The sequence below is a fragment of the Strix aluco genome, chromosome 25 (assembly GCF_031877795.1).
Source record: "Strix aluco isolate bStrAlu1 chromosome 25, bStrAlu1.hap1, whole genome shotgun sequence".
Classification (NCBI taxonomy): Eukaryota; Metazoa; Chordata; class Aves; order Strigiformes; family Strigidae; genus Strix; species Strix aluco.
In genome coordinates, this window is record NC_133955.1 from 8,900,854 (window position 1) to 8,926,967 (window position 26,114).

A 26,114-nucleotide genomic window follows, 5' to 3' on the forward strand; every position below is an offset into this window, starting at 1 on the left:
CTCGCCTTCCCACACCCGCCGCCGGCACCGAGCACCGCCCGCGCGCTGGCGCGAGGAGCCAATGCGGAGCGAGCACCGCCCCTCTCCCCGCCCCAATGGGCGTGGCCTCTCCGCCGCGCGGGTCCCTGAGGCGAGTCGTGACGGTGCGGCGGCTGCTTCCCCCCCCCCTCACCCCTGGTCCTGTCCCGGTCCCCGGCGTTCTTCCGCGGGGTCCGCCCGCGGCGATCGCGCCACTGAGGGCGACGGGCGCCCGCCGGCCACACCGGCCCGAGGAGCCCCTCACCGGGCGGGCGGTTGGCCGCCGCGTGACCCGCCGCGTGACCCGCCGCGTGACCCGCCGCGTGACCCGCCGCGTGACCCGCCGCCGCCCTTCCTGCTTGCCGGGGCGCCGCAGGTGAGGCCGCGGAGGGGCTGTCGGCCGCACTCCATGTCGCGAAACGGGGAGTTCGTGGGGGGCCGGTTCTGACAGCGTGCGCCGGCGGGCACAGAGACGTGTTCTCTCCGGTAGTCGTTTACGTCAGGTTATTTTTATTAGAAAGTGGTTTCAAATTCAAGATAGAAAAGCTGATAAAACGCCACTTCAGAACGCACTGGACTAAAGCGAATTCTGTGGATTTCAGCAACAGAATAAGTGGGGTTTTTCTCTCAAAGAAAGGTGCCATAGAGGTAATTCTGCTACAGCCTTTGCAGCATAAACCGACACGCCAGTTCTGTCCAAAATCGTAACTTGTGCTACAGAAACAAATACGTTCTACTGAAGCGGTTTGTGTTTTGGAGAACCCGGTGGCTGGAGCACCAACAGAGAGGAAGAAGTAAGATTGAAAAGCTTTATTTATGTACATGTTCTATGAACAGCACCTGATGCTGTTAATCAGTAGCCTCCAAAGGCTGTAAAATACAGCATTTGAAGGCTTAAGATAACTCTCATTTCTTTTCCAATACATATGAAATACATTTTGCTATAAAACTATCACTTTCAGTATGAAGAAAAGTGAAATATGAATCTTCATTGTAGGGATATTACAGGGCTGTGCTTCATCAGCTCCTGTGCAATCTCTGCAAGGTATCAAAACTGACTGAGGCTTTGCTGTGACAAATGAAGCTCCCACTGAAGTCAGTTACTTAGAAAAATTAGGCAGGGGAAATGTGAACAGTGATGTTTAGAGATGTAATAAGGGCATCAGCAATTTACATCTTTAGGATTTAGAACGAACTGTTTGACAGGAGGAGAAGAAAACATGTGTGATGTGCTTTCAGAATTATCACCTGGAGGGATTTGATCTTTTGTCACTTTCTTCTGAGACAGGTACAAGGGGCAGGACTAAATGGGTACTTCTGAGGACTTACATGGCAGTTACTCTGTATCTGGTGCATACAGGCATTGGTGTTTATTGTTGAAATCCGGGCATGCAACTCTGGAGTGTGAGCTGTATTTGAGGAAGTTTAGATACTGGTTTAGATTCATTTACCTTTGGAAAGCTTTCTTATTGGAGACATATGGTGTAGTTGCTTGGAAATGATTTTGTACTGCAGACAAAGATCAAAGATTTTGCACTTTCAAGAAATGAAAGAGCAGCAGCACAATAAACTGTGGGCGCTACATATCCAGTTTTGATAGCCATAACCCTGCCTGTGACATCTGAGCGTTTAAAAAGGGCTGCTCAAGCTAGTCACTGGACATGGGAGTTGTTAACTAGCTATGATCTAAAAGCAACAGGAAGGAATTCTTACAGCCTTGACAGGGAAAGAACAGCTGTATCTTCTGTCCCTTAGTGAGTTAAAAAAGACTTTCAGTTACTAAGATGCAGAGAAAACTGCGAATATATTATGCACCTCAACAGCAGATGACAGCAGGAAACAACAAAAGAGGCTGTATCTCTGGATTCTGTTAAACACTGGTAGATGCATAACATGTTGATTTCCAGCTTAAGTTATACCAATAATTTAGACAACTAAACCAGTAACTGATACTACTCTGTTCCTGATATGCAGTGCGAGTATCCCCACAAACCCAAAGCACTTCAGCAGAAAGTGAGGTTATTCAAGACTGAATTTATAAGAAGGTTTCTTTGTACCACTCTTCCCTGTTTTCATAAGGCACTTAAATGTTTTTGTACTTCTGGGGGAGTGGTGGGGCTGGGGAAGCAACAGAAGTTTCTGCAAGCTGCCTTTTTATTCAGTGCATCTCAAAAGCAGGAATGGGCATCTTCCAACTTACTCAAGAAACAGTAAACGAAGTAATTTCTGGTCCTATCATTACGTTTTGGTGCTACAAAATTGAGGAATTAAACCCAATTATATATAGATGTGTTTAAAATAAACAAAATACTGTCATTACAAGGTGGAGTGTAACGGTAGGAAATAGCTTTATTTGCAATAAATTTCTATCCCTGCAGGGCAGTAATCTTGGAACCTGAACCACTGACTTCCCTATTGTGCTATTTTTACTGGTTTTCCTGGAAAGCTGTCTTGCTCTGAATGGCAAAAATGGCACTATACATGGTTTTCTTCTGTCAGTATTACCTTGGTACAAAACACCCCAGTTGTATACTATCCCGTTATCTGTTTAGAGCAGAACCAGTGGTAGGGACAGTCTCAAGTGTATCTGGGATCCAGGAAATTGCTTCAGCTATGTCAGTTGTCCGCTATGAGAAACTTAATTAGTTTCAGCTTGAGACCTTAATGGATTTGCTGCAAGTGTCATTCTCCCATTTGAGCCTTTCTTAGGAGCAGACAGCAGATTGGGGCCCTATTTCCTGGTCTGATGCTTGCAGAATAAGGTCCCAGGCCCTCCTTTTACATGGCACCCATAGCTAATCAGCTGTGAACAGAGTGGTACAAGCCTAACTCTGCTTTGGTGTATGATACAGTCTCCCTGTCAGCTGGGAGCTAGGTTAAGCTAGGTCCAGAAGCTGCTCAGTCAGCAGTGCCTGCTGCATGCCCGGCATTTAGTGCACAGCTGTCTCAGTGTCACAGTTTGTAGCTAAATGATTTGAAAAGAGAGATCTATGTAAAAGACAGCAAGGTGTGTCAATTAAATTGCATACATGGAACAGCAACGCTATTTCCAGTCCTGAAGTAACAGAAAAGTAATGGGAGCGTGAGTGTGTCTGGGAAGTGAGAGATAAGTATGAGGGATGTCTATTCCACACAAATATGTGCACTAGAATGCACACGTTTTCTGAAATCCCATTTCCTTCCATTGCGTTTCATCGGAATAAAGACCATGTGACTTGTAAATGCCTGAAGTCCTGTTGGACATCATGGACCATTTCAATGAGATGTGCAGTTTAGCTGAACTTTTCCCCATCGTGTATGGAACAACTATATCAGAAATCTGAACTAGTGATCATCAGAGAGACAAAGCTGCTACACGGATACTGTTAGCAGAAAGGTGTTCTCTGAAATGGTGAATTATCTCGAGTAAGCTAAAAATTAAGAGATTCTGAGCCTTTGATGTAATTTATTTTCCCCTTCTGGGGACAACCTTTCTCCCTTCTAGGCTGTTGTAAAAGGAACATTCTCTTATGAATAAATATGATAAATAGAAAAATAAAAATATAGAAACAAACTATGTAAACGCAAGCCCTGAGGTATTTCAAGCACACAGTGTAATTTTTATACCTGACATGCAATCTAAAGGTGCCAGTAAGAAAATTTACTTTATGGCTCTGTAAAAATGTCCCATTTTTCTTTCCTGCCTTATACCCGCAAGAAAGGGTGAGAGGGTGAGGTAAGAGCCCCATGGAAGCTGTGATAGTCACAGAAGCAGAAACAGAGGATAGATATTAAAGTGCTGTGTGTCTTTCCCTGACCATTTTCACTCTTCAGTCGGCTTCCACAGGCCAGTTAGATTCTACAGAGTATCTAAGTGGCTGCTTTTCTGGATATAGGCTCCACTCCTGCACCAGCATATATACCATATAGAGTCTTGCAGGATAAAGGGACTTATGAATAAAGATTTTAGTGGCCCCTCTTTTTTTTTTTTTTTTTTTTTGGTGTGTGTGTGTGTCAGGCTAGCTTGGGAAGCTCAAGCACACTTTGCACTACAATTGCTCTCAAATGACTACGTTATCTTGCCAGCTTCCCACCTCTTTCCCCCTCTTCCTTTAGCCTGGATCTCCTTGGACATGTTTCCTCCCCCAGAGCTTTCTGCATTTGCATGAAGGGTCCAGTCCTAAAAAAAAAAAAATAAATCCAGTCTCTGCATGACAGTGAAGTCAGTGGGTCTACTCACATGAATTAGTTTGCTGGAGTAGGCCCTTAGGCTTTCTTTTTTTTTTTTTTTCATAAAGTCCAATTTTATGAATTCTATCCTGTTTAGGCTTTGGAAAGAACTGTTACAAAAGGGAGCATAGGTCTTACTTTTAAAAATGGCATTTGTTTCCCTGCTAATTCTTGGCAAACAGGGGCTCAGTATGAAAGGGTTTCAAGCACTGTATACCTGTGGGTGTGTGTGCACTCTTGCATAGTGAGACTGTGGAAGAATATGCATGCAAACATGCACACACAGCATATTCCATTGCACATACTTACCTAAACAAGGTACTGCATATACAGGTACCTGCTCATGTGCATATATCTTTGTAAGGGGAGATATGCATGGGCTTACACAATGTCTATAGGTGTGTAAACTCTTAGTTGCACATATACAAACATTAAAAATCAAATTAGTCTTAGATGCACCTTTGCTTTTTTCATTAAAAAGGACATTTTAAAACCCTTTTTGTTCACTTTGGTTTTACTGTAACTAGTACAATTCACCTGCTCACCTAATGGGATATTTTCCTCTCAGTATGTTAAAACACTAATTAAAATGCATTACAATTATTAAAGTGGGTAGAAGAGCACTTCTTGTAAAGCTTAGTCTGGAACTCCTGGGACATAGTTGTGCAGTGAACGTTTTAGATCATGTCTCTTGTGTTACGGATCGCACAGCACAGAACCATGCTGAATATCATGCCAAAGATCTAGAAGAGAAGGGATGCAATTTAGGGATCCACTTACAAAACAGTTATAAAATAGTCTGCATATCAGAACAATCTGAAGGTTCTTATGGCAGAGTAGCAAGTGACTGCTTCCATCTACAAACCCCAAGATATCAGACAATTAACATAAAAGATTTCACTCTTACTCAAAGTCAAGATTTTTCTCTGCTCACACAAGTTTTACTGTTCTTGGTTCTAAATGTTAAGGCCAGCATAACAGCCCCAAATGTTAATATTAACATAAAATTCACTGACATCAATAACTGTGACTATCGGTATTATGCCTAATATTGCACCAAAAGGTTCTGAGTTGCAGAATGCTTTTAGGTGGAATATTGTATACACCTTTGAGTAAGAGCAGAGGATGAATGCAGAGAAACCAGGTCTCTGGAACTGGTGCCGAGCACTGTGGTTTTACAGAGAACGCCAAGCTCTTGACAGTTACTACTCAAGACCAAGACTATACATTGAATATAAAACTCTATTCATGTTAGGGAACTAGTTAGCTGGAGGGAATGTTAAAAGCAGAGAACAGTGGGTGTTGCCAGAGTCTCCAGAAATTTTTTTTTGCCACAGGTTGATTCTCCAAGGCAGTTAGCAGCTACCTCTTGAGGCTTTGTTGCCAATGATAAGAGGTAGCAGTACTATCAGGCAGTTAAACCACTAAGTTCATATCCCTTCCCCACATACCTCCCTAAGGAAGGAGACAGCTAGCCAGTCATACCCCATGAAGTGTCAGAAACAAGCACAGAGAAATGTACAGAGTGTTCCTACTGCTAAAGAGGTTATAATTTCATAACTTCTGCTGTGTCTGAGGTGGGATGCCATGGAGATGTTCATATTTCTAGTGTATCCTTGTGGAGCAATGAGGTTATTGGAACTCTGTCCCACCCATGTTGCTTTGCTGTATTTTTGAGTATACCTTCACGTTTTACACAAATCACAGGATTGTTTAATCCCCTTTACCCACACCACAGTTTCTATTACCTACGTAAACCCTTCATCTGCTTCTAAGTGTCCACATAAGTTCATGAATCTCCTGCTCTTCAGAGCAGCTAGAGGTGTATTTCTTTACTGATATTCTGGCTCCTCATGCTGGTTCGGACTGCTGCTGGCTTCTGAGTCTAAAGGAAGCGGCGGCACACGCCTGCCGGAAAATGCTTTCTGTTGAAGCCCATGTTTGACAGGGACCTCCCACTCCTGCCATATCCCTGCTGCCGGGTGACATCTATGGGTGACAGTGCTCTCACGGGGAGCAGACCCTGGGAACGCGACAGCGCACACCTGGGGGGAAGGGGGACTGTACGGAGAGTTATCGATGCTTTGATGATACAGTTCGATGACACAGCTACCTGTAACTAGGTGCTACCTGTTTGGGAAGGAAATGCTGTTCTGAAAACTATGCAGTTTAAAGCCTGTTCCTTTAACAAAATAGACACCAATCACTGGATCTGTGACCTAGAAAATCTGTTTATAAATCATTCTTCACATTGTACCAATGCTACAGTCAGAATTTTCCTGGAAAGCCATTTCTATAGAACGGGTAGGCATTCTATTCCTTCTGAAATCTAAGGAATGGCTCCCCAAAGGGCCTAAAGCATCAGTCTGCACTTGTTTTGGAATAGATGAAATGCTACTACAGCCTTTTGCTTTTCACTTTGGTTCACATGCACTCTGCTTTCCTACTATTACAACAAAGTAAGATTACCATTAGATACTTTGGACCCTGTCTAAGGACACAAAATGAACTGGTAAGATGAAGTCATGCAAGTCTGCTTGTGTTGATGTGGGTAGTTCCCAGAGAGAGGACACACTGAAAGCAGTAAGAACAGCCACACCTTTGAGAAACCTCACCAGTTGCTGCAAAACACCTTCCACAAAGCTTTGAGTAAGAGACGGGGTACTGGGCTCAAATATAGATTTGAGAGCGAGAACATGGATTTACTCACTGTGATGCCAGCAATTGCAATTCCAACAATTCCAACTAAACGCAGATTAGCATCAATTACATTCTGGATTTCAACCAGGCAGTTCTATTAAAAACAAAATTGAAAGATTTTACTCCTAGAAAAATATACTTCAACCAACTCCGTCAGCTGTTCTCACTAAACAACAGATAAACATGAAAAATATTATTGCAGTCACTGTCCTGATTCTTGCATCTATGCCTTATGTTTTGTTGGATGATTTTCACAGCATATTCCTTTTTCTAGTGACACATCTGTATCCCTTACCTGCACAGGCTGACATATACAAGTTATTTTCTTAGAATCAGTTTTCCCTAAATTTAAAACCCTTTATATCATAGGCCATGCTAAATCAGTAACTCTGGCCCTTCAGATTGACGTTGTACTCACAAGCAGATTCCACAAAAGACAGAAATAACAGTATCTATCTTAACACTAATAAAGCTTCTAGTCAGGACTCTCCATGCATGATTAAGCCAGGTACTTGCCAAAATTCAGCCTTCATGGGGCTTTTCATTTAGGACTCCTGTTTTGCTACGTCCTTCCCACTTTTCAGATGATGTAATCTTGTCTCAGTTACCATGGGATACTACAAGAAGGCATCAGAAATGAGAGCTAGGCATGTTCAATATGACCTCCAATTTATTTCTGCCTCCACTCTGCTCCATTTCATATGGAATTTTGTGCTAGAATCTATAAGGTAAAAAGGAAGCTCTTCCTTTCTTTTACTTACAGAATGTCTTCCGTTTTACTAAGCAATTGACATGAAATAGTGATTAGAACAACCAGAACAGAGGACACTTGCCTTTGGCATTTGGATATTCTCTGGACAGGGTAATCCCATTTGTTGTTCTGTATTATCTTTACCACAGCATTGAAACTAAGAGAGAGAGAGAGAGATGAAGAATCAGAGAAGGGGAAACCTCAGACTTGTTTCATATTGAAAGTGAGTTACTACTTTCATACTGAAAGTGAGATAATAAATAACTAAAAAAAAAGAAACAGTACAGATCAAGTCATAAATTGATTCCCTATATTAACGGCTACCTCTTGTAGAGTTCCATCTGTGTGGGCCAAAATTCTCAAAAATCAGTTTCAGTTGTCTGAAGCCATAGCACACAGACAAATTTGTATTAACAACAACTTCCAGAAGGGCTTTTTATGCAGTATCTCATAACAAAGTGAACAAGTGGGTTTTGGAAAAGCAGATCCCTGGCTCATGAGGAAAAAGGAGTTGTTAAAGGGAGAAAGCAGAAAGTTCAAGTAGCGCACATAGAGTTATGGGCAAGGCACAAAAGCTACAACAGAGAATGCCAGAATCTTTATTTCTGACAAAACATAGTGCTGGCTTTGGAGACAGTAATAAATCAGAGTGTTTAAGAGGGTTTGTTTTTCCTGTTTGTCTCCCACAGAATGCTTGGAATTCCTCTTTGGGTCAGAAATAACAGCTATGGGAGAAGGACAAAAGGGTCTGAGGTTGTGAAATGTTTGTTCTAAAGAATGTGGGAATGCTGTAAGGAGCAACAGAGCTTGGGCTTGATCTCTGTGGGAGGCAGTGTAGATACAGGATGGACACAAATAGGCTTCAGGAAGTCACAGGTTCTAGTTCTGATTCAGACACTAACTTTTTGGGTGGCCTGAACTGAGTCACACATGTGCTTTTGGTTCTTTACCTACTTGGTTCAGCCAGTGACCAGGATCTGCCACATGGTCAGTCCTGAGACACAGATCACAGTTTTTTCTCTGACAGATGCAGAGAGATTCAGACCTTTCTACCTCTCTCTGCATTTGTGAGTATTTATTCATGGATTTTAATATCCAAAAGGGCCATAATAGTCGTATCTTCTGCACAGCAAAGACCAGAGGCATCAGCTGAAATTTAAAAGCCTGGCCATTTTCACTTTCAAAGGTGCGGATCACTTGGGGTCTGAAAACCAGAATTCTGACAGAGCCATCAGGAAACCGGGTTGTGAGCCTCTGGCTCTATTTTAACACTCAGTTCTATTCTTGCATACCTCAGTGGGAGGCATTCTGAATTTTAAAAGGTAATGTGACAGTAGAGTAGTAGTGCAAGGTATTAAAGTTCAGGAGGACTACTCACAGCTAAGTGGTAGTGATAGATAGTCCTGTTGACCTTCCCCCCTGGGTTTTTCATATAGTCATCATAAATGTCTTCGTAGATTTTCTGGGCTTCCTGTATTGCCTGCAGAAATCAGACTTTCCAAATGAGTGGCAAATAAGTTTTACCCTCAATCCAGTGCAGACTTGCAGCTTGTGTCATCAACCTCCAGAACAGAAAATTATGCCTGGTAAACCGAGGTATGATTGGAAAGACAGGAGGTTTTGTGGCCTGATGACATTCAGAGGGACTCTGCATGGGTCAGAATGTACATATGTTGTATTCTGTGTTTTGGGTAAACACTGTTAGTTGGAGAAGTTCAGTGCTTGAATTTGTTTGCTCCTTTACCAAGCAGTATCCTCTTACCACATAGTTCTACCTGATGTTCCTTGTGGACATAAGGTTGAACCACACCTACAGATTTTCTTAAATAGAGGGGGGCAAAAACTCCATCCCATTCTGGACTTGTGATGACACAAGCTCTCACTGATTCCAGATAAGGATGTCAGAGAGTCTTCCTGAGAAAAGTCTCCTGGAAAGTTTTCCTATGCAAGAGCCAGACTGTAGGTCAGTCAGCATTGAAATCCATAACTGCCTTATTAATTATTACATTAGAAGTTGCTTGCTACTTACCACTTTCTTGCCTATAAAGGCAAATACTCCAGCAGTGACCTCAGCTGCAAATATCACCAACAAGCAAGCAAAGAACTGCAGAGGAAGAAGAGAATAAGAGAATACTATATTAATATACCTTGCACAATTCTGCTTTATATGGACTGCCAGTCAGTCCCTTGTTCTTGCCCAGGGCTTAACAGCCCACACAGTAACTGAAAGAAAGCTGGTAAGGAGGGTCCATAACAAGGGTGTCAAGTCAGATTTCTTGTAATATGGAAACAATGGTAGAAATGGCAAAGATGTGGCTCAGATGGTAGTTCAGAAAAGACAGAAGGTAATTCCAGGAAATATATCACATGAGGCAAGCAATGGAACTTCTTCATGTATCTATGTATGTAAGCTCTGCAGTAGCATGGTGGCTAGATATGCTAGATTAGCCAGTAAAAGGACATAAGACATTTCAGGTCTTGGACAGTAAAGATCTTTCCACTAATGACACAAAGCATATGCTTTTGAACAATTTTCCTGTGCAGCCCAGGCCCTTGAAACCTTTTACTTACTGCTCCAAGTAAGCACTGAGACTCCCGCGCTGCTCCACAGCACCCAAAAAATCCAACTGTGGTCATGAGAGCCCCTGCTCCCACCAATACATAGAGTCCTATGAAAAATCAGAATCAGACAAGAATTTTAAGAAGGTTTCTCTTCCCAAAGTCTGCTACCGATTTTGTCAAAACCACACATTTGTAACAATGGTCTCTGGCTCTCACAAAGAACACCTGTTACACAGAAAAGTTTCACTTGCCACAAAAGGAGAGTGATGATTTCTTCAGAATTCTTAGAGAATCTCATGAGATGAATGAGAAGACTTCCACCTCCCAAGTTTCTTGTCCCAAGGGTAGCTCAATCCGGGAAGAAAATACACCATACCATCCAGAACCACCTTACAACTCTTCAGTGAGGAACGTAAGGCAAAAAAATTCCAACATTGCTAGAGGGCTTATTTCTGTGAAACCTGGGGCTGGAAATGTGCTGTACTGCTGTGTAGGGGCGGGACTTAAAAAAGCTACCTGGCAGCTATGCTCCATCAGTTGCCTGGCAGTACATAAAAAAGGACATTTGAACATCTTCAGGAAAGGTATAGGCACTACAGTGTCATGTTCCTCTGAAATCAGTGCTTTGGCTGGGGATAAAGCTGATTGCTATTGGAAGGAAGAGGAGGATTGGGGGAACTCCTTGAAAGCTGTTGGAGGAAGCTGGTGGGAACTGTCAATGTTAGGTTAATGGTTGGACTAGATGATCTTAAGGTCTTTTCCCACTTAGACGATTCTGTGATTCTGTGAAGTGAATGAAACAACGAATTTTCACCCTCTGGCAAAATAACGAATGGGAAGAACAGCTTGGGGGAGGTCCTAAGCTCAGCAATAGTCTTGAGCTTGGTCACTGCAGAGAATGGAAGCTTCTGTACCGTTCAGTGATTTGGAGCATGGCATCTTCCTTTTACGATAAGTAGCTGCTTTACTGCCTGCTGGACAGGCCTATTCCAGTGTCATTACTTTACACTTTTTTCCTCCAACATACTGATGTGTCAGAATATGAGATATCAGCAGCTTTTAAAGGCTAATATTATCAGTACATTATCATCAGAAGACTTGGAGAAGAGTTGCCTGAAAATGGATAGATCCATCCATACATCCCTTCATGGGCGGTGTCAGTTCCCATCAGACGACAACAACTGTCTTTGTGCCTTGTCTCTGGGTACCATGTCAGCCAAAGTACAACAGGCTCAGTGCAGTGCCTTGTCATTCTAGTCTTTGTCTTGTGTGGGCAACGTCAGGGACACGCAGAAATCTGCCATGCCATTCCACTGCTGGACAAAGCAGCTTCATTTCCCTCATGCCGTTGTGAGGGGACAGTGGAGCTACAGACTGTGCGCACTAGAGGGCACAGTGAGCCTTGCTCCCAGCTTTGTGCAAACTTTTAACGAGAACTTCTCGTGTTCTCAATTAGCGATTTGAATATTATTTTAAAATCTGACCAAATCTTTAGGATTAACAGAACTGCTGGCATTTACTGTTAGTAGGCCATGTGTAACCTAGACTAGAAAGCCCTACAAATGACAGTTTGCAGTGATTGCTAGGAAAGTGAAAAAACAATCAGTATACAGAGCATCTAGCTACCCTGCCACACAGATGCAGCCTGCTTGGAGAAGGCAAACTCCTGCCTGCTGTCCAGTCATCTGGCACATCATTGTATATCAGCCAGATATCTATACCAGCTACTGTGATCCTTTTCCTCTCCTCCATTCTTCTTGCCCTGGGACCTTTCTTGTGCCAAGGATTGCTGCTAAGGAACACATTCTGCTAAATAGCAATAAAACAATTATAATTAATATGCCTTTGCCAGGTCTGTGATGCCAGATATGTGGGATTTGCTGCTGACTGTGCTGGTATTTCATACTCTGTATTTTCTAGATTTTTAATATTCAACATCTTGTGACTTACTAGGACTGTGCATCTTCAAGCTGATACTTACACACATATTCACAACACAGTGGCTTTTACTGAGGTAGGGATATACAAAGATACATAATGGCTCAGGAGAGAAAGCTCAGCCCCTCCTGGAAGGTGAATTGGAAGAGACAAAAAACTCAGGTGCAGAACCTGCCGTTCAACTGCCAAACGCCAAAACTGCCATTTCCTGAGATCTCCATGGTAACAAATGGAGTGTAACTACAAAGATGTTGCCTGGACCCTTTTCTGCATGTCACTCCCTACTCCAGTCCCTGTAATTATCAGGCAACTTAGCAGAGAGATTTTGATTAAGACGACTGGAAAGAAGTCTTCCTATTTCTTTTTGTTGCTTCCAGCTAGCAAAGACAAAGCTCTCTGAAGCTCTTTGAGGGGTGAGACCACTTTCAAGAGTTTGGATTTGCTTTTGTCTGAGAAACAGACTTGACATTTCGCTTGCATGACTCACAGCTAAACCACTACCTCAGTCAGAACTTCCCTTTTAAGGCGTGTTACAGGAAGAACTCACACCACTCACTAAACAGAGCTGAGCTTGCTGTGTGTCTGGCCCCACAGCTGAGCCAGCCAAGGGCTTAAAACCACCTTCTTCCATCTTCTCTTCAGGAGAGTTCATTCCAGACTGTGTCCTTTCTCAGCTTGGGTCTAGTAGTTGTTGATACTCAGACAGCTATTTCTAGATGGAAAATGATGATGACACTTAAAAAAAATTGTACAAAACTAAAGATGTTTTACCTTGTCTACTATGTATACACACATGTAATCTTTCACACAGGAATGAGACACTTGAAGAGTAGATTGAAAAAAATTCAAAGGGACCAGGTTACTTCTCAGCTTGCACTGTGAGGTTTCCTACCACCCAGATCCAGGTGTGCTCAAACTGGAAGATGATTTCCAGCAAAGGTTTCAAAGCAATAGATTCAGAAACATCCTAGATGTGTAAGTATGTAAGACGGGGTGCTAGTATTTCTTTTCCTAGTGGGCTATACGCAGCAATGTAGGCATGATCACCTCAAATTTTTAATAGGAATAGACCTAAATTGAAAAGCGAGACTCTCTAGAAAGGAAAGGAAAAGGTTGACACTGTATGGCACCCTTTAGAATCACAGCCTTACCTAGAGACATGGTGCACTGATAGCCATCAAGTTAGCCTAGTTAGGATCAGCAAAGCAGACAAATCCAGAAATTTGGTAGTGTTAATGTCATACATTGCTATGCAATAGTATCATGTGTCAGAAGTAACTAAGTTTCACTAAAGCCTGTTCCTTTCAAAAAAGCAGGATGGAAAGCAAAGCCTTAATCAGCTTCTATTCATAAGCGCTTCCATTGTAAAGTACAAAGCCTTGGCAAGGCCTCCAATTTGGCATCTACAGCGCAGCAGAGAAACACAAAAGACGCTCAGTTTATAGTCACAAAATGGAACACTTTTGATAGTTAGAAACTGACACAAAAAAGTTCACCACAAACCTCAGCATGGCAAAAAGAAGCATGCAAGTCAGGTCAAGGTAGAGGGCTTGTTTTGGTAAGTGGAAAATTTTGAGAAAACTGTCTAGCTGTGGCTTTTTGTGCAGCACAAATAGGAAAGTACAAGGTAGAAAGGAAGTAAATGTTTGTGGTCTGTGTGAAATTTTTCCTCGTACCTCTTCTTGCCTCTGTTCATTTCCTGATTCCTAATTTTGTCGCTTTGTTCTGTGTCTGCTAATGAAGAGGAGAGCAAGTTTGACAGCTAAGTAGTCTCTGAGTTTGTTGGCAGCACACGGCCCACACAGGAGCAGACAGCGGATGAAGAGAGAATACTGAGAACAGGCACACTGCTACGGCACTAAGGAGGGCAAACACTGGACTTAATGGCAGAAACCTGCCATCTGTGTGACTGCCCACAATTCAGGAATATTTATTGCACCTGCATGCAGGACCCACAAAGCAAGTCACTCTCAGTCCCTGAATGCAAAGGGATGAAGAGGCACATTCCAAAGAATTAAAAGCCATGTGCAAAACACAACAGAAAAATTGGTTGGTCTGAGCAGACACAGCCAGGACACCAATGACTATGAGGTGTACTGGAGGAAATACGGGCTTTTTTGTAAACACAAGAGGATGAAAAATGAAGTGTCATAGGACTGGGGGGTTTTTTGGACAGAGCCTATTCTCTTGACCTTTTTTTGTGGGGAAATATTCAGGTTTTGGGGTGATGGTTTGGTGTGTTTTTTTTTTTTTTCTCTAGCTGTGCTAAAACACACACACACACAAACATGGAGATTTTTATATGCTGTGAAGAGAAACTAACACTTCTACTTTTAGCAGTAACTCAAGTGAGAGAACACCTAATAGCAAATTGATTTCCTTTCTGGCTAAAAAATAGAGAGTGTAAGGGTGGGAAGCCCATACTTCAGCCATTGTTTCATTTTGCAAAGAACAAATTTGGAAAGCAGTAAAGCAGTAGCTTTTCTGTATACTTGATTTTTTTATTCATCCCATGGGGAAAATCATTATTTCCTGAAAAGAAAATGTCAAATGGGGGTATTCCCTGTGAAAAATTCCAACAGGAGGGATTCCCATTTTGTAGCAGACTCTGCTTTGCAATTACAAGGGGAATTTAAAAGTTACCTGGCAGTCTCAGAGCAACCTATGGCTCCCACTAATGAAGAATGGCAAATAAAAAAAAAAAACCTCAGTAGGGATCTCTGGATTGGCATCTATGTTCACGGCACAGAGTTCTTCCATAAGATGCTGTTTCCTCTGGATATGAGCACATATACCCTACTGGGGCTGTGCTTGGAGACAGCAGATCTGCAAGTGTGAAGAAGCACCTCAGGAAGGGTAAAGGGTATTCTGTGCGTCATTTCTGGATGAGCAAAACCTTTGCGATTAGCAGTGAATACAGAATTTCATCATTTTAGACTAGGTAGAAGAGAAGAATGGAATTTTATAGCTGATGACTGAAATATGACTTTATGTGTATCAAGAATGAGGGAGGGATCAGCCTCATTTTTAGAAAAATGACAAGTGAAATCTGCAAGATATCTTTGTTCCTCAGAGCAATTAAAGACCGCTCTCAAGGTAACATGCAAATCTATGTATAACTAATCTGAAAGGAAATGCCACCAGTTCTTTAGTCTGTCACGTGGCACTTGGACAGAGCAATAACTGTGTCCTTAGAATCAGAGTCCCTCTATGCTCCCATTGCAAAGAATCACGGGATAGGCAGAAGGGCGTACTACCAATGTTTTATGAACAGAAAGGAAACATTACAACACAGACCAGGCAGGTAGGAGCCTGCTAATGTGAACGTTAAAACCATTCTTATTTCAGACAATGCATGAACCATCACCACCACCACCAGATACACTCTGATGACTGCCTATAGCCTGGTAGAGATCTAATTTCAGAGTCTGGAATAGAACACACTCCCAGAGCTGGTTTTTGTTTGGTTGTTTTGGGTTTGTTTTTTTTTTTCCAAAATCTTACTGAGGGCTTTCAGATACAAATCCCTGTATAGAGACTACTGCAAAGAGCAGGAGCAGACAAACATACACTGTCTCTCTGTCTGGCTTTATTTCACATGGGTTTCTTGTTTACCTGGCTGCTATAGTCACTTTCCATTTTAAATAATTCTACTTTTTCTTTTTTGGGCCAAGTAACTAACACTGAACAAACAGCCAACTGTTCATGCTCCACTGAGAAAACAAGAAGCTCTGTTTTTGGTATAAGGGATCTAGAGGCAGTGATGACAGGAGTCCTAGAACCCAGACATGACTTGAAGAAATTTCCCTGGGGTTGTACGTGCATTACAGTCTGGGAGGCAGAGGTGCTCTTCCACAGAAGGACTGAGGCTCTCAAGCCCACAGTAGAGCACCAAGGAACCTGTAGTGCAAATGCACTATTGGAAAAGATGAGAAACACATATAGGAGTTGGAAATAACAGGCCAGACAGGGATAGCTCTGTGTTGCACATGGGAGCAGAGTCAGTTTCTGAAACAGGCTTGTTACTAGATTTTTAGTATATGCATCTATAAAATACATTTACAAAACTGGAGAAGAGAGGCAGTGTCTTCTGAAGGAAGATGAATTTCTGGAGAATTGGAAAATACCCTTAATTTGAGCATAATGCACAGACATAATTATGAGTCTTGAATGAATTTAACAGGGATTTTGTGGTTAGTCTTCCTGGAACCACAAAAACATTACAGATACCAGCCAGTTTGTAGGCTTCTGCTGACGCACAGATCCTCTGAATTTCAGTTTAAAAGCAACCTCACTGTAATGTAACATCCCGGTCCACTGCCTTCCCCTTCCCACAGAACACCAGCACCTGTTACATGTCTTGCTCACATGGATCTCACAACCCTAAATGCTTATGTCTGCCTCCTCAGTAGTCTCCAATGGCTCCGTCAATATCTACTTCACCTGTACCAAACTTCACTGAAGTCAGATGGCATCAGCATACCTGTATTGGGTGGATCTGTGCTATCGTGGTTGAACTTCACAGAATCCTGTGGCAGTGCATTCTACAATTTAATGATATGAATAGTGTGAAAAACTTCCTAATATGGAAGTTTTCATAGTACATTGTATGATAATAATAATGTTGTCAAACTTCTTAGTTCTTTTTCTAGTTTTATTGCATCCTTTTTGACCAGAACCACATACAGCATTCAAGACACTGAGTGCACTGGAAATTTACACAATGATATTAAAATTTTTCAGTTGGATTCTAATTTCCTTTCTTAATAATTCCTGATATTGATATGCCTTTCTGCAGCTGAGCAAGGCACTTAATAATTCCTGGTATTGATATGCCTTTCTGACTGCAGCTGAGCAAGGCACTTTCGTCAAGAGCAACTGACAGTGAGTCTACGATCACGTTCCTGTGTGGTTATAGCTAATTTAAAATCTGTCAGTGTTTATTCTGCTTAGGTTACCATCTTAGGTTATCTGTTACCACTTGCGTCACTTTCCTTTATTGATACTGTATTTCATCTGCCTTTTAATACTCAGTCATTTGGTATTCTGAACTCCTCTAATAATTCTCTGCAATTCTCTCTAGGTTAGGACACCCTGAATAATCCTGTGTGTATGCATACATTTCCATGCAGATGTCAACAAGAATTATACACTTCTAATGCTTAAATGTACAGGCTCCAAGTCACCCAAAACAGAAAACAGAGTATGGCTGTAACGAATTCACAGAAATCTGCAAGCCCCACAGCAGCAAAAGTTAGGACTCTGCAAATAGCTGTCTTTACCCACCCAAGTGCAGATAGAGTAAGTGCTGGCACAAAACAAGCCAACTCAATCAAAATCCTCTCTGAAGATGTTTTTGAAGTGACACACCCCAAAAAGGCGCTAAGGGCTTTTTTGTTGTGGTTTTATTTTTTTCCAGGAGACAAAATGCTTTCCTCTTCAGCTTCATAGTGGACAGTCCCACTGTATTTCCAGCTCTGTCCAAATAAAACAACACAGGCCATTTCCTTTGAGATACAATGGGTTATATTGGTTTGGTTCTTTTTCTAGAAGCCACTTTAGAGACTGGCATCTAGAGCAGAGTTAGTCCTTTTAAAGAGAGTATGTATGAAGAACAAAGCATGTAACTGAAAGAGCCTGAGCATTCCCGGAGTTTAGTGTGCTGCTACAGTAAAAGGAAACATCTTGATGTCTTTTTACTTCGTGCAGGACAGGTTTATCCTCAGTCACCTAGGTTCATTTGCTACAGGTGGCTGTTTCTGGAAAAGTAGAAGTGTTGAGCTTGTGGTACTGGGCTCTGGTCTGTGCACGGGCAGTCTGACCAGAATCAGTTACAACTGCTTGATTGCTCTCTGAGGTGGGCTGAGGGAGGCCTCGTGCACTCAGTGAGCGGTACTGTCAGAGTTCAGCATTCACAGCAATGCGACCACTGTGCGGGCACCAGGGTGACTTGCAGCTGCCTAGAGGAAGGAGAAGAGGGTGCGTCAAAGAAGGAAATGGCGTAACTGTCTTTTCAACTGTTGCTGCTGTGTGGAGCTAACTAGCTTCTAGATAGCTACAGGCAAAGAGAGCAGGGTGGGAGAAAGGTTTACCCAGGAGAACAGTTTAACAGCCAAAAAGCATAAAGTGCATTATCATGCTTAAGTGATTAATTAAAAAAAACAGAAAGCCTCCTGGATCCAGCATATTGTAAATATAAAACAGTCAACCTGAGGTTAGATGGACGGATTATTCCCATTAGGCTTAATTAGCTCGTTTTGTCAGCATTCTAGCTTTGTGGTGGCCTTGCCTTTACTCTGCCAGGCAGGATACTGACTTTTAGGAACTGATGCTAAGTTTTATGATCCAGTACAGAGACTGAGGACTTTTGAACAACTTTCATTTTGAGTAAGGGTTTTTTTAGGGGGTGGTAGTGGTGGTGTCATCATATTTTTTAAGCAGATTTCCAGCGCAGCAGCTTTCATTTTCCACTTAGGGCCACTATCAGCCTTTTCTAAACCACTCTTCCTCAACTGCAGAAGAAGAGACCTGGACACAAGATGATAGGAAGAAAGGCAAGTTCATTGCTTAAGTCTTAAGTACAGACTAAAAGCCTCTCCAGTACACATGGCAGGACCATTTGATGTTGCTCTTGTGGTATTGCATCTCTACACAGAGGCTACTTTGCCAACAGCTCTCATTTTAAAGGCTGATAGAGTTTGAGAGGCTCTGGATTTTGGAGAGAAAATACTGTTGACTAGAAGTATAGCGCTTGGCTCCAAAATACATGAATAGCACTATAACAAAATGAGGCACAGGAGCAGAGAATTGCAGTTTACATGGATCTAACTGCTGGCCAACTCCTGTTTGTATGGGCACCCACTACTATGGAGAAAAACTACTAATGTCCTTCAACTCCAGACATGACTTCATATACTAAAGCATGCGCCATCTAACTGTACCTTTCAAAGCCAGAATGATCACTCATGCTCTCACAGACCCCAAGAAAAAGCCATAGCCATCCTGAAACCTCTGTCCACAACTGGTTTGGCCCTGATGAGTCCCTGGACCACAGACTGAATCACAGAGCTGGAGCAAAGAGAACATAACATAGCAGAAAGTTTGTGAGCTCTGTCTGTGCAGGAGAAGCAATGCTTCAGTGCTGCCAGTTATGAGAAAGCATCATCCAGATTGATTCATTCACATTCATCAGTTTTTGTTACCACTCCTGATGGGACTTGTTGAGTACACACACTTCATTTTTATTGCTGCTGGCAGTGATGTGATCCTCTGCACTTCATTTATTAGGGATACAGAGAGTTTGTCCCTCCATGTTGCCCAAGGAACTAGAACAGACTTTCCTCTTCATCCACCAAAAGCAGAGAGGGGAGAGTAGGTGTCTTGAACTGACCTTTAAAAAGTCCCCGTGTTAGTTTTCACTTCACAAATGCTCAGCTTGCACTCAGCAGGTACTGTGTCTTCACTTCTGTGCTTTAGGTATTTTTAAATTTAAGAACAGCACTACTACAAAGGATTAATTAAGGACCAATTAATTGTGAGACAGCAATGCTGACATCTTGGGTTCACACAAGCATCTCTCTTTTCCTTCTGATTGTTGCAGACTTTCCTGCCCAGTAAAAAGCTCACCAGGGTCTTGGTACAGGAGTTTCAAGAAGGATGAGCAATCCTAGGGAATTCCCTTTATTCTACAGAGCTTTTCTCCATTTGGTCAGTATAGTGTCACAGACAACTCAGATAAAAGAGGTAACTGCCCAGCTATTGACCTTTGCTATTTTTTTTTTCTTTCTTTTTTTTTTTTTTTTTCTCTCAAGTACAGCTAAGAGAGGAATATATGAAATCTACCAGAGCTGAACTGAAATATAACAGGAAATCTACAGTTCTGCCTCACAACTTGAAGCACAGGCACAAAAAACATACTATGAGATGGAGGAACATAAAAATAGTCATGCCTGTCACTGCAGTGGGAACTCCAAGAGTTGGGGAGCTGCGGAGAGAATGTCCAATTTTAGGATGCCGCTCCAGTGTAAGATATATCTGGTAAAGTGGACAGAGACTGTATGGATCAGAGTTCCAATTCCAACCTTTTATGTTGTAGGTTAAAAACCTGCAAGCTGCAGTTGGGAATATAGATCACTGAGCACAAAACCACAAGCAACAGAAAACTAAGAACACATATGTGTTTGACCTCAGCACTGCTGCCTGTAAGTTGTTCTCAAAGCAACAGAAACATTTCAGTGGCTGGAAAGGATGAACAGGCCTGGTTGCCAAGTCATGGCCCAAACTATTCAAGGGGGCAGAAAAGACAGCTGGACTGCTGGTAAAGAACAAGGCTATTTAAGGAGACTCATTCTGGCCTAATGGAAAATGCAAGGATATAATTATCAATTATTTTAAACTAAACCAACATTTCAGATCCAGGAAAAAACACATCACAAGGAAGCACAAGAGAGAAGATGGTTAGATTCAGCTGGCAGCTCAATACAGGTGCAAAAAGAGCAGAACGTGCTGCTCTTTAGAAGCAAGAAAATGAGATGTTTTCCACTAGATTATGATTCTGGACAGTGCTTCAACCTACAAAGCAAACTCTGAATGCAGCTGCACTGTTGTTCCAAGCACTGACACAACGCTGATCTGATCACACGGGCTTGGGTTATCCCAAGACAGTCACAAAAGCGGCCAGTGGAACAGAGCTAAAGAAATTATTTTTAAATATATGGCCATATGTTTATATCTCCAAGTCATACTGATCATCTGCTTTTTCTTTCATCCCTCTGGGCAGCTGCTCCTTGTGTGCTGCACAGTGTTCCATATTAAGAATTCCTATGCAAAATTCTGGCTGTCACCCAGAATGCATGTTACAGAGCAAACACACAAAGCCAAATAAACAACACTCCTAGTCTCTGTGAGAAGGGCCCAATACACCGCGGTCAAGGGGGACTCAGAGCTGAAATCTAGAGAGGTAAAGCTCTTGAGCAACCACCATTCTTGTACTACTGCCTTAGTCACAGATTGTTAACAGCCTCAGATGTCTGAATGGCTGTCCCATCAGATGCTCAGAAGTCACAACAGCTTTTAACAGGATTTGTAATGAGGGAGGGCAGCAGAAAAGTTTTTGGTTTTAGCAGGAGTGCTCCATTCAGAGCATAATGCCTATTACAAAAAAGGGCCAAAACTTTGCTTTAGAATTCAGTCAGAAGTACAAGTTTAAAAGAATTCTCAACATATTTAAGTCCTGTTCCTTAGCACTTCCTCTGCTAGCAGTTACATATTACAGCATACAGCTCTATAAATACATGTGACAGCCCAATAGTTGAATGTCACGGTATATGATGAAACTTTTACAAGAACATTCCCCAGGATTTCCCAAAATGAACAACTCTAAACAGCTTTTGTAATTTCTATGCAGGACTGAAGCAGATTAAATTTTTTAGACGTTTAAATACACATGCACCAAAGAACATCTTGTTTATACAGCGTTACAGTCTGTACTCCAAAGCTGTGAAATGACTGTGGTGCTTATTCACATCACAGGATGTATTACTTTCTGGCTTCTAACAAACCAACAGTACTTGATTTTGAAGGCCAGAACATCCTTCTGTCTTGTTGAATCTCCTGGTTCAAACATAAGTGGATGAGGCAGGGAGGAGTTCCAAGATACAGCACAGGAAATTCAGCAGGTGTAAACTGGATGTGGAAATGAAGTTGGTGATCTAATATGCTGCTGACATAGCAGCTCAGGTGTAAGAGAAAAAGTAAATCATACTTCCTGGCTCTCTGTGTCAGTGGAGGTGCTATAGGGTATTTTACAGTAACCCTCAGGTCCCAATCAAATATTCATCTGAATGATTTTATTCAGCCTCAAAAACTGCCACAGACACTTTGCTGGGCATAACATTTTACCCATCTATTCCCACAGTACTATATAGTCAGTTCTGTGCCTCTAGCCTGGTTGCATATACTGAAGAAGGTTGGGGTTAGGACTGTGGTGTATCCGAGTCAAGGTCTCCACTAAGAGAATCGGGGTATTTAAAGTAACTGCACAGCCCAGGCAATATTCCTGTGATGGGTAACTGCTACAGGACATCTTGGGTCAACTTCCATTCCTGGCCACCCTGCCAGAATGGCTTGATGGACAAAGCAGGACTGGGTATTCATTCAAACTTGGCATTTGTAGATGCCAAAAATGTTTGCACCAATTGGATTTTATTGAGTCCATGCCCAGGGGTGATATATTAAAAAAGAAAAAAATCTGACTCTTCTGGTGTAAAGGCACGTTACAATTACCAATGGATAGAGAGATGCAGTTGCTAGCAGTCCTAGACAGCTGCTATTTAAGGATGTCTACAGATATAGGCCTTTCCAGAAAACCCAACTGGAAATCCTAGGGAGAAAAAAATTTATCTTAAATGCCTAAAATTAGATGTGACCAATACCAATTCTGTGAGCTTGGGAAACTAGTTGATTCCTGCCTAGGTTGGACAAAGAGTTCTTGAGATGACTAAACACTGCAGTTTTACTTTTCAGCTGTGGAAGGATTTGCTCTGATATTTAAAGTCACACTGAGGGCTTCTGTGTGCAGACACAGGGAGAACTGGAGAGCAAAAGTTTTACTGCTGCACTGGTATTAGAAACATTCAGAAGTGACACTGTTGTTTTGCTGGCTAGCAGCTGCACAGAAAACTCTGGAAGGCTATAGTGGTGGTGAGCCCCATGTTCCAGGAGTCTCTGACCTGTCTCAACTTCTGTTCTGACAGTATTAGCACAATTCACTTAGGGTATGTGAGGATTGGATCAAATCTAAGAGAAGAGTTCAGTTAGGCCTAAGGAAGTCGATACCAAGCAGAGAAAGGATGAAAGCCATCATGCACATGACACACAGCACCAAAACGTCCAGTTTTGTGTAGTTCAGCCCAGAAATTGTTGGCCTTCATTTAATGTGTGTCACATGCCCCAGGATGAAACCAAGGCTAAAGGCTACTGTCACCACAGGCACTTTAACTTACCCATGAAGAAGTACTCTGGAGACTTTTTGTCTGAAGCAAAGTCTGCCATAACCCCACCAAACCGCAGCCATAGACCAAAGGCAATGACAGCCAATCCTGCCAGCTGGAAGATAAACAGACCAGTCAATACCTTAGTAACAATTGGCTGGAGAGCATCGAATAGGTGTCACTGGCACCCTACGCTTTCTTGAAATCCCACAGCTCAGGATTGCAGTGTCAGGAAATTCAAGAAGCACTTGTCAGCGTTGGGTAACAATGAATTCCTATTATAGTGCAATGTCTTTCAGCTCTGCAGTGTAGTGGTGCTTCTGAACTTAGTAGTGACTTTCAAACCTCATAAGTAAGCTCATTTAGTCATCAAAATTTTGCCTGAAATGCAATGGGTAGTGGAGTGGGGCGGGGGGGTTGTGGAGAGGGAGTGCCCATGAGAAGGACAGGGTGCAAAACCCGTGAGGAACACTGCCCTCCTTCCTCCGAACCGCGCTGTGGTCAGGCAGTACGCAGGAGGCCACTCAGGGCCTGGATCTGGACACGAGATGCTGTTACTGTAGGTGAGGCACCTCATGGGGAGGTTCTGCGTGACCAGGAGTTAAGCCCTGCTGACTTGACACACACCAAACTTTTTTTTCAACCGTCCTAGCTGTTTTAGGGTTAAATAACAGCCTTTTGGGCTGAGAGGTGCCCCCTTCCCCTGTATGTATGACAGGTCCATCACCAGTGTCACAGGATATAGGATGCTGTAGGGAGACCAGCTGGACCTCTAAATCATTGTACCAAACTACAGGAGACTATCTGCCAGTTCAGTATTGCTGCTGCTGCTGCCCAGTTGTAAGAAGGGTTATGTTTGAGGGTTACCAGAGAGGCTTGTATTGTTCTTAGGGACGTGCTGAAGTTAAGTGTGTTTGGACCAATTATGACAGGGCATTTTTCTGTAAATCACCATGGGACCTCCCCAACAGAACTAGGAGGTAAAAGAATTATTACAGTGTACAATATTTTGAATCACAGAAATGATTAACAAACAAGTGATGGACACTGTCAAATGCAAGGAAAAGTTCCCTTTAATGTGAACAAGACTAGATGGAAAAGAAGTGTCAAGGCATGTTGTTTGAGGGGAAAGATCTATAGACAGTGGTCTCAGACCCACCACATGCCAGACATACTGATAAGCTTAGCAGGCAGTGCTGTGTGTCCTGGCAGACAGCTTCAGCATCCTGCAGGACCAGGCACAATGCTCTGCTGCTGCTCTGACGGAGGCCCTGAGCCTGGGTCTGCAGCAACTGCACAACCTGAACAAGGTTCACAAAACTCCTGCTGCTTACCATATCCTTGGCAGCCTGGCATGGTGCTTTTTAAATCTGTCCTGCATTGCCTGGCACTTGATTCATCTGGCATAGCTACAGCAAGCAAAGAAAGCAGGCATGGATGTGGCTGAAGAGCTTGGGATCACAGCTTTGGCACAGAAGTGGCACAGCAGAGTGTGAGGGTCCCCTGCCCCCCTGGTCGTCTGAGCCTCCGGGCTTGCAGGCGTGGGCTCTGCTTCTCGACTGCCAGAGCACAGCAGGAGCCCCCTCCTGCCAGTCCAGGCTTCCCTGGTAGTTTGGATGTGTCTGAAATGAATGTCCCCAATCCAGCTGAGGAGATGGTTTCTTCCATCTCAGTGAAAAGGCAGATAACAAAACACAGCAATTGTCACTTTTGTGAAACAACATAACACAAGGCTTTGTCCTTCTACTGACTCGCAGCTGCAGCTGGGCAACATCACTCTGCTCCTACAGCTCGAGCACAGCAGCACTGTGTGCCCGGAGCTCGCAGTGCTGTCACCAAGAGGGAAGAGCATTTGGTTTAACTGGGTTTCAAGCATAAAGGAGACAAAAGCCTGAAACTGGTTGCTCCAGAGATACTGAACAGGATTATTTTGTGACTTCTTTTAAAAAATCCAGTGAATCGAAAAGAAAGAAAAAGGTATTTAAGAAGATAACACTGCTAATTGTTTTCCAGTGTGAAAAACTGGAAAGTTGGGGGGGGGGGGGGGTGGGGATAACACAGCATGAGGGGAAAGTGAAGGAAGAAAGAAATCCTGAATTCAATTGTGCTATGGAGCTGTGAGACTATTAAAAAGGAGCAGTGAGGGGAGAATGGGCGTAGCATTCTCTAGATCTCTTGAGGGTTCTGCAGTAGACACTGTTCATGGCCACATCAGGAGCTTTCAGCAAAGTAAGTGCAGTAGGATGCAAGGGCCTTCGCTTAGGGTGAACTTGTCAGAGCAGCACCTGTTGGCTCGTGCTGTGAAGTGACATTATTAAAAAGCACCAAGACGCTGTGAAGAAGCGTCCCGTGGCCGTACACTGCACGGGATGGGACGCTGGGAGAGCCGCGCACAGCCCCTGTCTGAACTTTCATGCTTGTGGGGGAAATGGTCACTGCTTTGGGCCGTCAGTTAAGAAAGATGCTGTGTCTTTTCTCAGCAATGTCATCCTCTGTCAAGTGGGTATTTTCCCGGGAAGAAGCGAGTCAAAGCCGGGAGCGCTGCCAGGGCGAACCCGGCCGGTCCCGCCGCGCTCCCCGGCAAAGCGCGGCCCTGCGCGGGGCCGCGCCGCCCGGCCCTGCCGCCCCCGCGGGACCCACCGCGGCCCGGGAGCACCCGCGGCAGGTGCCGCCCGGCTCCGCCCGCCCCGGCCCGGCCCGGCGCTCACCCAGAAGGTCAGGTTGAAGATGAACAGCAGGATCTTGATGCAGCGCATCCCCCCGCGCACCGTGCCCATGGCGGGCGCCGGCTCCGGCAGCAGCTCCCGAGGCGGCTGGGCCCGACTGGCCGGCGGCGCCGCGCGGGGTGGGCAGCGGGCCGGCCGGGGGCAGGTGCGGGGCTGGGCGCGGCGAGGGGCGGGCGGGGCGGGGCTGGGGGCGGCCCTGCCCCGGGGAGCCGGGACCGG

General features: G+C 43.5%; 2 protein-coding genes across 3 annotated transcripts in view; one reads left to right on the plus strand and one right to left on the minus strand.

The window, feature by feature from the left end:
* The first annotated feature begins 29 nt into the window (after nt 1-29).
* LOC141934623 (uncharacterized) overlaps nt 30-26,114 on the plus strand; it is a 141,869-nt gene continuing 115,784 nt past the window's right edge. For both annotated transcript variants that reach the window (XM_074850235.1, XM_074850241.1), the window contains exon 1: nt 30-812. The gene's annotated coding sequence lies outside the window, so the exon portion shown is untranslated. The remainder of the gene's footprint in view (nt 813-26,114) is intronic.
* TSPAN2 (tetraspanin 2) lies at nt 508-26,015 on the minus strand. Its single transcript, XM_074850234.1, has 8 exons — nt 25,878-26,015; nt 23,182-23,284; nt 10,250-10,347; nt 9,708-9,782; nt 9,057-9,158; nt 7,761-7,835; nt 6,938-7,021; nt 508-4,970 (listed from the first exon to the last, which is right to left on the minus strand). The coding sequence occupies exons 1-8, from the start codon at nt 25,944-25,946 to the stop codon at nt 4,905-4,907; spliced, it is 672 nt and encodes a 223-aa protein (XP_074706335.1). The 5' UTR covers nt 25,947-26,015; the 3' UTR covers nt 508-4,904.

Coding starts and splice junctions, on each gene's coding strand:
- TSPAN2 (XM_074850234.1), bottom strand. CDS start 25,946: ATGGGCACGGTGCGCGGGGGGATGCGCTGCATCAAGATCCTGCTGTTC. Junction 7,836..9,056: donor TCTATCACTACCACTTAGCT/GTGAGTAGTCCT, acceptor TCTCTCTCTTAG/TTTCAATGCTGTGGTAAAGA. Junction 7,022..7,760: donor AGAATATCCAAATGCCAAAG/GCAAGTGTCCTC, acceptor TGTTTTTAATAG/AACTGCCTGGTTGAAATCCA.